Raw genomic sequence first — 15,415 nt, 5'->3', positions numbered from 1 at the left:
CAAACTCAAATAACGCTGAAACTATGTCAGACAAGACGGAGGTTAATCTAACGGGCGTCAAACAAAGTAAAGGCGTGTGGCTCGTTAAGGTTTGTCCACCTGCAGATTATTAAATTATCAAATGAATCGACGAGGCGATCAGGCGATTATACATAAAGGATAACCTTTTATTCCAGCTCATTAAAAGTTCTACTGTTACAAATGTTTGTTAGTCATCCACCCTGTGATGTATTTAGACAAAATAAGGTCGTGTAAGTTAATAAGCAACGGACTGTATGCCAGCTAATAAAGCTAATGCTGTCAGTTTTACTAATGATAGTGTTTAAATCAACTTATCTCTCATCAGGTTCCCAAGTATTTATCTCTGCAGTGGGACAAGGCCACAGAGAAGGGAGAAGTTGGAAAGATTACCATTGGAAAGTATGTAGTGAAAAGCTTTTAATACAGGTGCTTTTCTTATGTATTAATCCTGTCCTTGTGATTATCAGTATCGGTGATGCACACTTGTTTCTGTCTTCTCATCCACCTGACAGGAAGCAAGGCAAAACAGAGGTGAGACAGCTTCGTCTAATACTGCAGATGTTGTTCACGGCTGATTTGACAGACGTTCCTTTCCCTGTTGTTTTTCCTGTTTCTTCTTTGTTTGTATCCCGTCACTATTTGCTGCCCAGCTTCCTCACGGGGATCAATACCGCTTCATCTTATCATATCTGACCTTATCTGATGAATCAAAGAGCTGGTTGTTAATATGACTAGTCAGCGGGGCCCCTGACTCAGCTGTTGTTGCTCAGGTACATTTCAGCCTGAATGAGGAGCTGACTGCCCTGGGCGCTGTGGGGGAGAAGGGTGCATCACTGCAGGTCCCAAAGGATCATCCCTTCACTATGCACACAGTGGGTGGACCGACCATGGCTGTCTTCAGCCAGTGCGACACAGGTCAGTCTCCAACTCAGCTGTTCAAACCCCATCGTTTCTCTGTCTCTTTTGTGCTGGATAATTTCATCTCCAACACATGTTTGATAGGGGCCAGAGGGTTCAAACTGAAATAGATTTGACAGTGTGTGTGATTCCTGTGACAATCCACAGGGCAGTGTGGTTTGTGAGCTAAACAAATGTCCATGTCCTAGACAGATATGATCTGAGACTCTTGCTGCAGGTCCTTGCAGATTAGTAAGGCTTTACACAAACGTCTGAAATTGGATTTTAATGACAATTCGCTTGTCATAAAAAACAGTGTATGCATTGAAGAAAATGGGCAAAAAGTTTGAAGGTATTTTACAGAGTTTAGAGCTTCTAGTTTCTTGGGTTTTCTTGTTTTGAAGGAAAGATGGTGTTGATAGATTCTACATTGATCGCACTGTAAAATTCATGAGAATACTCAGAGTGGCTTCTGATTTATGGAGGACGTTTGCTGCCAGGCACGATGTGTCATACATATACATGAGGCAGAGGGATTTGCAGGGATTTGCATCAGACCCAGAGCTTAAAAATAGATGCAATTGTATGGTTGGGTGTCTGTGCGCGTGTGACTCGAGAATTACAATAGATTAGGGAGTTACTTTTATTGGGATAGTTCTATTTGATCACTTTAACGCATCACACCAATAAAAGCAAATGTTAATTAAGCAGATTTAATCATTCTTTCAAGACAATGGAAAGGGTAATTACGGAAAACAAAACACAATGGAAAAGGAATCAAATAAAACGTAAAAAAGTTCCCATAATTCAGTGAAGACTATAATTGTAAATAAATAACAGGGTGCAGGCTGTTCCAATCAGTAAAATGTCAAAAGCAATTCTGTACCTCCCCAGGGTGCCAGTGCTCGGTAACAGTGAAATGACTCCTTCTCATAATATCTTTCAGGTACTGCTAAGGGTGCGTGTAATTGGGTGGTGTTGGCATAAAAACAAAAACAAAAGCATATTTTGAGCATACTCCAATCATGCCCAAAGTGGTTTGATGGCAAATTACCAAAACTTCCAAAGTGTAAACCAAGTAAAACAGTGTATAGTTCTCTAGTGCAGTTCAGAGTGAAAGAAGGCTGTCAGTGTGACAGGACTTATATACAGAGAGCAGCAAAAACACGTTCACATGTTAAATACAGGAACTTTTATATTGAGTAATCTGTCGATTATGTTGATCAAACATTTTTGCATTATTTATTAACAATACAGTCCCACTTCATCAACATGCACTGACCTATGACTCCGCTTCTTACACAATACACATTTTTGCAGTTTGCTTTTGTAAGAGTTGAGAACATTTGGCCTCATTAGTACAAGACAATAGTGGCTGCCGTTGTTGACAGGAAGGGGGCGCTGTGTCCAAACTGTGAGCCTATGGATGGCTATAGATTCAGATGCCTTTACTCAGTGCAGTCATGTGTTTAAATGAATTTCCATGTCTGTGGTTAATGTTGATTGGAGGCATTTTGTTGTTTTAGTGGCTTGATGGGATACAATGATGTAGTGATGACATTTTTTTACCCAAAAGGTCAAAGGTTAACGTCACTGTGACATCATAACGTCCTGGACTTTTTTGGCCATTATTTAACACCATAGCTCAGGAACAGAAGGAGAAAGTGTGACCATATTTCACAGTTGGTCGGACGCTGAATAGGTGACACTTTTGACTCAAAGGTCAAAGGTCAAAGGTCATTGTGTCTGATCATCATTGTCATTGTGATAATTTAAGAATAAATTGAGCAATTACAGATTTCACACGCATGTTGACTGGAAGGACACATAGAGAGACGCCAGAAGAAAACAAAAGCACTGCATTTTGTGTAGCTATACTCTATAAGAATCCATCTTTACATGCCACTTTGCCACTTACATGGCGGTAATTCTAGTTGTTCACTGTAATGCCATCAGGGTCTTGTCCAGGTAGCATGTTGCCAGGTGTTGAAGGGGATCACAAAGCCAGCCCACTGTGTGAAACGGTTTCAATTCAGTAGTAAATCTTTCATAAGATCCCCCTGGCATGTGAACTTTCTCCCACTTCTCCGTAGAAACAGGCAAAGAAACACAAAATGAAATCACCATCAAGCTTCCATGGTGTATGTTTGTACGAGGAGCAGAGAGGGAGCTTGTCACGAATCAGCTATCACATTGATATAAAGTAACAGCCAAGAGAAACAGGAAAACATTAAACTAATTTCCTCATTAAGCAGCTGAGCAGACAGTAAAACAAGGTACAGGCAAGCAGAGGAGCACATGAATTAGATTATTTCTGTTAGCGGCAGAGCACGTAGCAAGAGAAACATCATAACACACTTGATAGTAGAAGAAATACGCTGGAACACTTTCATATATTCACTATTCACTAACGTCCAGTCATAATCTTAACTAACTCTGATTTTATGGATGTAGTGCAGATGAAAACAAAGAAAGTAAGAGTGTACCTTCTGTGTCTTTCTTTTTTTTTCAGCTCACAGAAACTAAATACAAGTTCGTTCCTGTACAACCATCTGTGTCCACAGTGGACACTCTGTCCTCCAGCATTTTGAATCAGAGAATATAATTTTTTATGTTTCCTTGTATAAAATTGAAAATTTAATTAGAGTAAAGAAATATTTGTGAGGTAGATTTACTAATGAGGTGAGGAAAAAGAGTCAAATTTGGTACAAACCAGATTCCCTAGTTTGGAAATGCATTAAAATTGACTTATTGGAATTTTTTCCACAGTATTTCATGTAGATTTTACAACAAAGGCATTAAAAACATATTTTGTAGCACTGGTTCCTCCTGCAGTGAATGCCTTTTATAGCTCTCCTATGTTTGGAAATATAATCAGGACAGTCTAAATGGTGAATTGCTCCTCAGCACATACGCATATTAGGTTTTTTAAGAAACACTTCATTATCGAATTCATTGTCTATACGTGTTTGACTCTGATGGGGATCATTGCTGCATGTCATCTCTCCTCTCTCTCATCATGTTTCCTGTCTATTTGTGTAGTTTGTGGTCAGCATTGCAAAAAACAAAACCCTATCCTGATGATCACTATGGGGCTGAAGTCAGAAAGCAGCACAAAGAGCCTTGCTTGTGTGCTATAATCTGAACTAGGGCGGCATCAGGAATCATTATTATTGTTAGCGACTTTCAGTGGAATCATATCTTGTGATCATATTGTATTAGCGTTTGCTAAATAAATGATTCCAGGCACAGCGTCTTTAAAGACTGTAATGGCACAGGTAGGACTGGAGGAATTATTTGGTAAATTAATTAACACTGAGCCTTGTGGCTATGCTAGCTACTATCACTAGCCACAATATGTTCCCCAACATCAGAGGAAGGATGCAGACCCTCCTGAAGCCCGGCATCCTGAGGGATAACATTCATTGTCCTTCACAGTCTAGACAGACACGAGGACTTTCTGGCTATTCTGCATCACTTCAACAACCTTGCATGTTTTGTTTTTCCTTCTTGATGCTTGCCAACCCATCAACAGAACAATGACAGCCATGCGACTGTGACAAAACTAACAAAATCAATTTAGTTTGACGTGTTGGAAGAGCTGAACAGCGGAATATGTTTGACTGCAATGAAAGGTATTTTGACTATTTTGCATAGATCTGCCAAATGTTTATGTATCGATACTATAAAGAGATATATCTCTTTAATATTGTGATATAGATTTCAACCAAATCACCCAACCTTCACTGATGTGAACGCCCGTGGGAAGCTTGTTTAATTTTGTTGATGTTCAAATGACATTTGTCAGCGTTCACAAATAGTCTAAGAGAAAGAGAGAACGCTAGTGGATGAACCAGAGGGAGCCTTTATTTAGCCTAATCTTGTTGATATAAAGGGGGTAGACAAAATAATAGAAACACCTGTCAGTATAACGCAATACAGTTCAACAGCACCACAAATTGCAGCCTCCAAAATGATCATACAGGTCAATTGACACCTCTCTAAAACAGTTTCAGTTGAAACTGAAATTCCATTAAGGTATGATTTATTGTAGGACTATTGGATTACATTTCATTACTTTTAGGTCATAGCTAATAAACTGGCAACTGAGTGTATAACCACAGTCCAAATGAAAGGACCTTTCTGCATATTCATGCAGATGATTTCTCATCGTGTCATTGTCTGTAAAGGTTGCCTCAAAACTGTAATGAAAATTGAAATAAAGCTTTCTCTTCATCAGGGTACATCCTGCAGCCACAAGGTTTATTCTGTCACCTCCCTCATGCACTTTAGATTCACCCACACTTGTGTGCATGTGCATTAATACCTCCTACATGTGATAATGGATTGTTCAGTTTCTATTTTTCAAGGGTTTTTTTCTATTACCCTCAGTCTTTTATTACCACCAAAGACAGCAACACTTCATGCTCTGCACGGACATTTCTGGCTAAGATTATGTGTATTAAGAGTAAAAAATCAATTCTTACTCAAGATCTATTAAAACTTTGGGTTTTAGTACCAGTGTCAGAGAGGATCATCGGTATAATATTCTTGTGTTTGTGAATGTGGAAACATGGCATTCAGGATGCGTAAAAAAACCTCTTGGTTTTTTCTTAAAGGTGTTGGTGCTACAGATGGCTGGCTCGACTGTGAAAGTGCACTGGAAACAAGAAGTAGGATAATGTCCTCTGAGATGTGGTGGTGTGTAGTCTCTATTTACCTGACCGACGCTTAGCTCCACCCCCACTCGCCCACAGAACGGTGTACTGTATGACACCAGTCTCCCACTCACAGAGTCTCGCTCTCTTAAACACACACATACACACACACACACACACACACACACACACACACACACACACACACACACACACACACACTGTACGTGCACATACACACTTGCACTGGTTTGATCTGCACTTGCACTCTCACTCGCACACTTTTTGCCTCACACCTACTCATATTTGACTGATTCTTGACACCTCGGACAGAGCAGGTTTTTTAAGAAAAAAAATTAGATGTAAGCGTGAAAAATCAAGTCAAATATATAATCAACATCCACATTTTTGCCTTTCTACCTCTCTATGTGATCACTTTGTCATCAGGTCACCAAATTAAATACAAAGCAAAACAAAGAAATGTATTATATCTCGTTTTTTACTACGTTGCCATCCCTATGCTCCTTGTAACACTTTATATTTAATATTTGTATTTGTATATTGTGCTACTGTTCCACTACAGTATCGCGACGACCATATCATTTGCAAACGAACCCTCAGATCACTACTTCTCTGCTCGTTTAGGATTTTCACAGAATAATGAAGAAAAAGTACCCTATCACTCCCCAAATGGGTAATTTTCAGTTGAGTTTTGAGTTGAGAGGACAACCTTGTTATAATTCCCTGATTTTGTTCTACCAAGGTGGAGTTAATGGAAATGCATCTACATCCAACATAACTAACCTGATGTATAATAACTACAACTAGTATTGTGTTTAAGTAGCACATAATGACATAAGAAAACTGTATGGCAATGACACACATCAAGTGACTTCTTGTTGTGACCAAACAGACATGGACAGAGTTGGGCCCATGTCTGTTTGTTAGAAAATATGTAATCCACCCTGCCACGCGGTGTCTAATCCCTGTAATCCAAACATTTCAGACAGTGTATAGTACATTCCTCCACCTCTGTTATACAAGTATTCAATGAACCAACAATAGCCAGAGGTTGCTAATGGTGACCGTCAGTGATTGATGCGTACACGAATGGTTGTCTGGCATAGCTTTTGTACTGTAAGGCTCCTAGCTAAATGTTCCTCCATTATTTCTCCTCTCGTTGTTCTGCTTTGTTCCGGCAAGAACCAGGTATTGATTAAGAGGTTGCTAAGCAACAGGCTTTAGTTGCCACAGAAGCGTGCAGGGGAGAACAGAAAGCCAGATGTAATGTACTTCTCTGTTACAGTATGGCTTTCCTTCTGCTGCCTCTGTGAAGCTTTTCTCCAAAACTTTGCAATTCCAGAGTCCTTTTGAAATGACTCAAAAACCAAGAACAGAGTGTCTGCATTCATATTGTCAATGTGTAAACTATAGATCCCAGGAGTTACTCTGTTGTAACTTTGACTACATACTTTGGCACTTTTGTTTTAAACACAGACCTTCAGTTTAGGTATGCGGAATACTTGTTGAACACTAGGGTGTGAATTCTTTCTGTCAACGCACATTTCTTAGTTGCTGTATTATCAAGCACACATAGGTATTTGTATTTCTGCTTCTCCTGTAACAACTTCATCATCAGGTCCAAGAGAAAGATGTTTTAATCTGAAGGCAGACAACAAACCTGATATTCACCGTTACTGAAATGTATGTCATCATGAACTTATGTCAAAGCTGTGTTTTAGCAGGACTTTTCTTAAAGATATTTTGATGCTTAAACTGGACAAGATGCCATGACTGGAATTTTATTTAATAACCAAAAAGACCAAAAACATTGTGTTCTCAACTGGTGCTGCTACAACTATTACTGTTATAGTGATCTTACAGTCAGTAAGTTTCTTACATAAAGAATTTTTTAGTTTTATGTCGTGCATGCTTTGTGTTTTCTTCATACCTGAATATGAGCACAATAAATGGTCAGTTATTCTCTTGTGCTTGTTTATTAAAAACAGTGCTATTTACTCATCAGGGATTCAACTCTTCTTGTCTTATACAATTATAAAATATCCAAATCTTTTATTAGAATATCAAATGCACAAGCCTGTGTACATAGAGACATAAGTTACAAAGTTAACTACGACTCTCAAGGTACATTTTGGTAGGAAACATCCAATCCTTCATTCTGCTTGGTGCACTGATAATGATGAGCGGGAGTTTAAGCCCCTCAAATTTCACTTCAATATTCAGTATTCATGACTGAAAAAGTAATAATCAGTGTTAAAGGTTTGATAAAAACATCCTTACGTGTTATTTATTAAGAGTTTAGCACTCAAAAACTCAGCTAATCTGCTTCATCAGGACTGTGTGTTTGATCAAATTTGACAGCTCAAGCAAATGTTGCTAAACTTTTATTGGTGCATGGAAAGATGTGACATCAACTTTCCCCAACTAAGCCCCACCCACTTTAAAACCACAAAAACGCAAATACAGTTGTTAAATGTTAAATAACCAAAACTTAGTTTTTATGTGCAACTTCTTCGCTCACAGTAAAAGACTAATTTAGAAAAAAGCTTTCAGAGCCTTTAAAGATTTGCAGGTCTGCAGCCAAAATAAATTCACTCTCGGACTCCGGGTCAATTTTGAATTGACGCTGTGCTTTGTTCTCTTCAGCAATGACAAAGCGTTTTAAATTTGCTACCGCTCCGACTCATGCCTCTGACTTGCACCTTCTTCAGATGCAATAATTCAAACTGATGGCCACAACGTATAGTATTGTTACTTTGTCCGGCAGACTTCTGTGTGTCTGTGTTGAGCATCAACAGTAGCATCACCAACTGTATACTGGTAGTGGAAGGAAACGCATTTTCTTTTGCAGATTTTCTGGAAATTTGGTTAAAATTTTAAAAACAGGGGAAACATACTTCCAAAAACCAGTGGATTCTCTCTTCACAACAAGTTCCACTGACAAATACAGGCAAGACCTTGTTAATTGCTGACAAAAGCAGAGATGTGGGCTGCGATTCTGTAATGTCTGCGTTGTCGTTTTGAAAGGGACAAACTGCTGTTGTCCTGCTGTGTTATTTGAAGTCCCTGACGTGTAATAACATGCACAAAACCATTGGAACTGTGCAGGCTGTCGGATCCTGCGCAGACTGTCGTAGGTGTTTTATTGAAGGAGTGTGGCTGGTTTAGCTTTGTAGACTCATTCCAAAAGTGTGGCTCATGAATCGCTGAGGGTTTAAACAGGAAAATCTCTTGACTGGAAAACCTCTTGAAAAGCATGACTTTGTAGTCAGACGACAGTAACAACACGTGCTTTCAGGACTGTATCTGACTTCATTCACAAGGATTCTGCAGGCACACAGTATGAATTGTTGGCATTCATCAGCTTTCAGCAGTTCCCCCCGCTGCACTTGAAGTTATGCACTAATAGCTGTATGGTTTGGGCTGTTTCCACGGCTGACGTCAAGGAGCAGTCTTGTTCGGCGAGTGAAGGCTGTGTTCTGCCTACGTTAATCCAACGGGGAGGCTTGCTGTCGGGGAGCTCAAGCCTCTTGGGTATACTCACTGTCAGAGCCGGTTGAAGCTGTAAGCTCTTTGCTGTTGCACTGCCCTCTGCTCTCTGCTCTCTCACAGCACCTCCAGAAATTACATGGAAGAAATACTATTCTCGAAATATGAGTATCATGGGTATCATTTGAAATCAACATTTGTTTTGCGGCATTTATTTATCCATGAACATTCACTTGAGCTCTGTGCTCTTTTCTCCTCTTCTTCTCATGTTTATACAGTTCCACACATTCACACTGGCAGCAACACATTGAGAGTGTAAGAATGCATTGTTTCTTAACAGCACATCAGCTTTAAAGGCTCTAATGTATTTGTCTATTATACAGATTATTGTCAAACACTAATTGACTGTGTAGGAATTATTGTGCTTTGAAATAGAAATGGTGCATTCCTTTGCTGAATATATTGATCATATTAATTGTAAATTACAGAGAAGAATTGTATTACATAGTTGTAAAATTTGTAATTTTGCCAAATATTGTGTTATTATGGTAAAGCTTAAGAATTACACATCTACAGCCATTACAACCACAGTCTTTTACTAGCTGGCACTGTACCACTCCTCTGGTGCATTTTAGTGTGAAGCATCTTGTTCAAAGGCACCTCGATGATAAGTGAGGAAGGGAAGCATGTCACTCGTGTTTTCACCACATGGAGAAAAGTGTCACCTGTCGCTGAAATATAGGAAATGTGGTAGCAGAGTTCTCCAGTAACCAGAGAGCATGATTGTCTATGTGGGCAGGCAGATGGTTTGTAGCTGTTCTCTTGGCATGAACTCATCTCTCTGTATGTAAAAAACAAATCTGTTGTATTTTATCACAAAAGTCTGCATTTGTGGAATAAAAATTGTTTGCACCCAGCAGGTTGCTCAAAAATGCAGATTTCACATTTGTTTTTTTCCCCCTGCAGTTACAGTGAAGCACAGGGCTGAATCACTGTGACTCAAGGCCTGCTATTCTTCTCAGAGATGCATGTTTGTTATTGCCCAAGGTGAAAATAGGAGCGTGAGCCAGCAATTGTTTAGCTAGAGAAACGTCATATGTGTTCTCATTGCTGTTTTGTCTCCATGAAATAAAGGTTTGTCCAACCCCTGCTGTGCTCCCACTCAAGAGACACGTGACACCCAGAATAATGATAGAGGGCTAAAACGTGACGCTCTCTCGCCAGTAGATATGATGTGAGTCTCTGGCAGCGGCTTGTTGAAAGACTGAAAAGGTTATAGTAAAGCACATTGGAAGGAACTGTGAGGGAAGGTAACCTCTTTAAGTCTTGTTGTCTATGAAGCTGCAGGTGAAAAGTGTTGAGGAGTTTGTCGCTGGTATGACCCTTGCCGCTGTGTCTGCAGAGCCCGTTATGTTAATGGTAATGTCACGTCTCCTAACGGCAACAGTAGATTGCACGCATTCATTGCACATATTCATTCAAGTCTTTTCTCCCAGTTTTCAGTTAGTTATTTTTCTCATTTTGTCTAAGTGTGTTTAAATTCCCCTGCGTCCTTTTTAGACTTAAAACAAGGCAAATATTTAAAGTAACTATGCAAAGACGGCTGTAGACTGTAGTCAAATGCTGTGATTTTACATTTTTCTTATAATTTCCTCTGAATCTCTTCACTTGTAATTTCATAAGGAGATGCTGGCATTACAGCTCGTATTTCGGCAATCCGTCCTTTTGTATCAGGGAGAGTTGGAGAGCTTGTTGTGTGTTTTATTTTCCTCCCGTCCCTGCTGCATTTCAAATGAGGAACCTAACAGCCCATTTCTGTATTTAACATCCAGAGGCTCAGCTGACCTGCACCAGTGGGCTTTTAGAGGTAGATTACACTCGGTTATTATCTTTGTGGGGAGTCATGCACGCTGACACATGAATAAAGGAGCATCACATTATTGCTGGACCATTGCATGAGCTGGCTCTTTTATTAAAAATGTAATAATAGCCAGTCAGTGTTGTCCACATCTAATATGATGGCGGTTCCGCCACACACAGGTCACACAGTCCATATGTTTGTATTACTTTTGTGTGAGATGTCTGAGCAAGAAAAATCATTTTGTGTTGTGTGGGAGGACTGTACTCAGCAGTAACAAAACTTGCCTTTAAAAAAAGAAAAGAAAAGAAAAGCTGCTCACCCACCATTTGTCTGGCTTTCAGTGGAGAGTTTCTGCTTTGCATTGTCTGCATCAGGCCTGAGCTGAGCATGGCATGTCTCTGCGTCCTGAAGACGAGCCCCAGCGCTCCCAAACTGAGCAGTGAAGTGTTGAAGGGAAAGAATGGAAGGCTGTGTGATTAATGCTGCATACTGTACGAGTTTAGGTGTGAGACTTACAGCTGCTTCCAGTTAGTCATAATTCAGATTTGACAGGAGACATGGTTAAGAAGGGAAAATGTGGTATTTTCTCACAAATTTTAATTTCAGTCGTAATGTCCTCTTAAGAAACAGATGTGTGGTAGAGAATGTGCTGATAAATACTTTATACTTGCTAAATCTTGTCCGTCTTATAAAATACATGAAATACAGCCACTTATATATCCACTTACTACTTGGCATGTGTGGCTGGATCAACCTGTTAGATGGCCGCGGGGTAAATGTTTGCTATATATATTGACCTCCCACTCCCTCTCACACATCAAAGTGTCTTTGAGCAAGACCCTGAACCCTAAGTTGCTCCCGATGGAGACCAGCACCTTGCATGGCAGCTCGGTCGCCATCGGTGTGTGAGTGAATGGGTGAATGAGACTGTGAAGGTTGAAAAGCGCTATATTAGTGAGATAATTTGCCATTTATCTTTGCAGTGTGTATGTACCGTGTGGCCCGTTTACTACAGTGCACACAGCAGACTACACATGGAAGCTTCACTGTTTGCCCAGAGACGCAGAAACTATCCGGTACTCCTCCATGTATGCTGGAAAAATACTTCATGGCCCCAGGTTTTCTGTGTGTCAGCCAATTTGTCGTGATTTTGTTTGGAAAAAAATCACACACTCCACCTTCATGTAACTCCTGTGATTTTAAATAGTAGAATATATCAACATTAAACTGGTAGTGCATGAGAACATTGAATTTATTGTTGCACTGAAGTTGTTTTAAGAATATGCTATAATCAAGTTTACATTTTTTTTGGGAGGGTACAAGAGCAGAATAGTTTTTCTTTTTGAAGAAAAATACATGTTCAGGGTTGAATCTGAGACCAAATGCTTCCCAAGACACGCGTTATGTAAATGCTGTTTCACAGGCTTTTATGCCCCGTGGAAAAACTACAGTTCTTGAGGGAAACACTTTTTGAACATTTAGTATGAAAAAGCTCAGATTTAAAGTATCAACTATTGGCAGCTTCACTCTAGATATAGTTATATTATTTCATGAAAAACATAATCTATATCTAGATATATTATTATACCCCGCATCATCCACCCTTCATCTCTTTTTTTGACTGAATAATAGTTGGCACTGCATCTTTTGTCTGAGCTCTGAGTAGAAGTGGAAGGGGTCTGACCTCCTCCTCCTCTTCTCCTTCATCACCCTGTCTCTCTCTATCTCTCTCTTTCCTCCTCCTCCTCCTCCTCCTTTGCCATCGCTTCACTTTCTGGAGTTAAAAGCTAAAAATCTGAGTTATGTTAGTCATTTTCTGGCCGAGTGGCACCACACGACGAAGGCATCGCAATGAGAAGGGGTGTGTGTGTTAAGGAGAGAAAGAGAGCAGCTTGTGAGCGAGCGATGGAGGAGTTGAGTTTGCCTGGCAACAGGTGAAAAGACAGACTGTTGATAGTAGTATGATTTGAGCTTTTCTCACTGCTGTTACCACCTCTCCCCTCCTTCTCTGCCTGCACCTCCTGCCTCCCTCAACGCTCAGAGCTGCCTTTTGATGAGGCGTGGATCACTTTGACCCTGCGACTAATAATTAAAGCAGTCACCATCATAAAAAATGCATGGAGCTGATATGCAATTAAAAAAAGGCCTCAGGTTTGATGTTGACGTCTGAACAGCCCTGGCTCACTGAGTTTATCTCCTCTTGAAGGCGCTCACATTCACTTTGTCGCACAGTTACATGTGCGTTGTGTGTTTGTTGTCTGTGTTTGTGAGGAGTGGGCTGAGGAAGAGGTTCGCCTGATGTCAGAGGGTGATGTGGGAGTATGAGTCATGACGTGGGTGGTGGCGGCTGGTCGAGCGGTTTGATGACGTTGCTTGCTGGAGCAGATGGTTTCAGTCACCATGGAGGGCGGGAGCACAGTTAGAAGTACCGTGAGAGAGGCCGTTTCATTCAAAGGTGGCTGACTGTTGGTGTGCTCGGTAACTAATTAACTCAGTACAAGGCAACTCTGCATAGTTACAGTTCCAACAGGCAGAAGGAGGCAATTTAACTTGCTTCACAAAGGTTTTTCCACTCCACAGAATGAACTCTGGAGGAGATGAATGCTTTTCAATGTTTGGAATGATTAAATTTAAACATGTCCACTCCCACAAGTTTCCATAAATGGGTCTTGACGTATCCCTGCTTCACATTGTTTGGACGTAAACCAAACCAGACTTGTCTTGCGTTTGCTTTGGCACCAGCAGCGTCGCCTACTGCGGAAGCAGCTTTTTTTGTCATTAAATGCAGCCATTACACACGAGTGTCAGCCTTTATTGTGACCCAGTATAATCAGCCTATTGACTTATGACATGTGGTAGGTCCAGTTGTATTCTTCAGTTTGCACTGCTCAACATAAATGTTGCTCAAATTCACTCTTTGACATTCTCCTCCCTCCAGATATGAATGTATTTAGTTTGATATTGATTAATTTTTTTAGGGTATGTATTTAATTGCTTATATAAAGGGGTACTGATTTTACTGTTTATGAAGTTCAGTTGACTCGTCATGAGGAGCTCTACCTCTGAAAACAGTGACACTTGAGCTTGGAAACAAAAAAGGAATAATAGAAAATCTGCGTTTCAAACTGGGGCGTGGTTTTTGAAAGGTGTTGGCATTTACCAGGCAGGAGAAGTCTATCAAATGTTTGGAGCTTGAGTCGTACTAGAGACTGAAAATTTGGATATTTTGGCTTTTGATCCTCCTTTTTTTAGAAGTGTCCCCCCTTGTCACATCTGGTCTACCATACTTCCTTTTTACTTGATTAAATCAAAGCAGCAGCTTCAATGTTAAGACATCTTGTCAACCATTTCACATGGTAGTGGTGGGGAAAATACTTCCACCCACAGAAAGTCAACTTTGTTCCCATTTCTTTTCATCTGAACTAGTTCATTGAGGTTGCCATAAGCTCAGGGCATTCCTGCATCACCTTTAAAGAGGGAGACTAATTATGACAAAAACAAATCAGAAGAGGGGAATAATCATATTGTTCCAGTAAGTCAACTCATGGCTAGAGGGGAATAACTGCAGTTACCACTTTTGACAACTATAATATTACTGATGGTGGAATAGTAAATATTTTCACTGCTTATTAGGAGGAAAAATACTACCAACACTGATGATGACACACATCAGAGTGCAATGCAGAGAGATAAAAAGAGGTCCTCCTTGAGGGAAAAGGGCAGGATTTATCTCACAGACTGGCCTACTTTTAAAATACCAAATATCTTTACTGGGAACTGGGAGGCTCCCTAAAGGCAGGTGGACTGTGGTTGCAGCAAGCCAGTACAACTTTGTGTCAGTCATTACAGCAGGTGGTGTGAAGGTGAGAGCAGAGCTGAACATGTTTTAATTAAAGTGTTAACCGACACTGTGTGATGGACATTATTGTGTGATGACATTGTGAGAGTTTCCTTTTTTTAAACAAATCAATAATGATCGTTGTCATCAAATTCTGACCACAAGTTTACAAGTCTGCTGTCCCTGAACACTCTCCGGCTCCAAGGTTACTCTGTTCATCTGGAAGGGGGTCCAGCAGGATCCCTGTAAGACACTAGGACTACTACATAGTGTCTTCATGCACAGGATGGAAAAAACGAAGTAGTTTCGGCTTGTTGAAAGATTGTTTGCTTAAGACAAATTCAGAAAATCAAAGGCCTTTATCACAAATAGGTTCAACATTATCACTTTAGAGATGAACTTAACACCAGACTGAAAAGCATTGTTTCACCGACCCTCATCTGGTTAAGTCTGTTTAAGTGTAAGATCACCCTCAGTATCACTGTTGGGTGTGGTCAACTCCTGCACCTGTAGCCCAACAGTGCAGCAAAGTAAGAACTTCAGCCGCTGGCGGTTGACAAACAACATTTTTAGTTGATCATTAACGTGGTGTTTAACGTTTAGAAGCGCAGACTGTTATGTTTATCTTTC

The 15,415-nt window shown here is 40.2% G+C and overlaps 1 protein-coding gene across 1 annotated transcript in view; it reads left to right on the top strand.

Annotated features, from left to right (window-relative positions):
- The first annotated feature begins 23 nt into the window (after positions 1 to 23).
- LOC139292668 (general transcription factor IIF subunit 2-like) overlaps positions 24 to 15,415 on the top strand; it is a 38,104-nt gene continuing 22,712 nt past the window's right edge. Inside the window, exons 1-4 of the mRNA XM_070915030.1 lie at positions 24 to 89; positions 347 to 420; positions 534 to 552; positions 792 to 936. Of these exons, the coding sequence (XP_070771131.1) occupies positions 24 to 89; positions 347 to 420; positions 534 to 552; positions 792 to 936 (304 nt within the window). The remainder of the gene's footprint in view (positions 90 to 346; positions 421 to 533; positions 553 to 791; positions 937 to 15,415) is intronic.

The sequence above is a fragment of the Enoplosus armatus genome, chromosome 11 (genome assembly GCF_043641665.1).
Source record: "Enoplosus armatus isolate fEnoArm2 chromosome 11, fEnoArm2.hap1, whole genome shotgun sequence".
NCBI lineage: Eukaryota > Metazoa > Chordata > Actinopteri > Centrarchiformes > Enoplosidae > Enoplosus > Enoplosus armatus.
The sequence above is the reverse complement of the archived record's forward strand: the minus strand, read 5'-3'. Positions and strand labels throughout refer to the sequence as shown.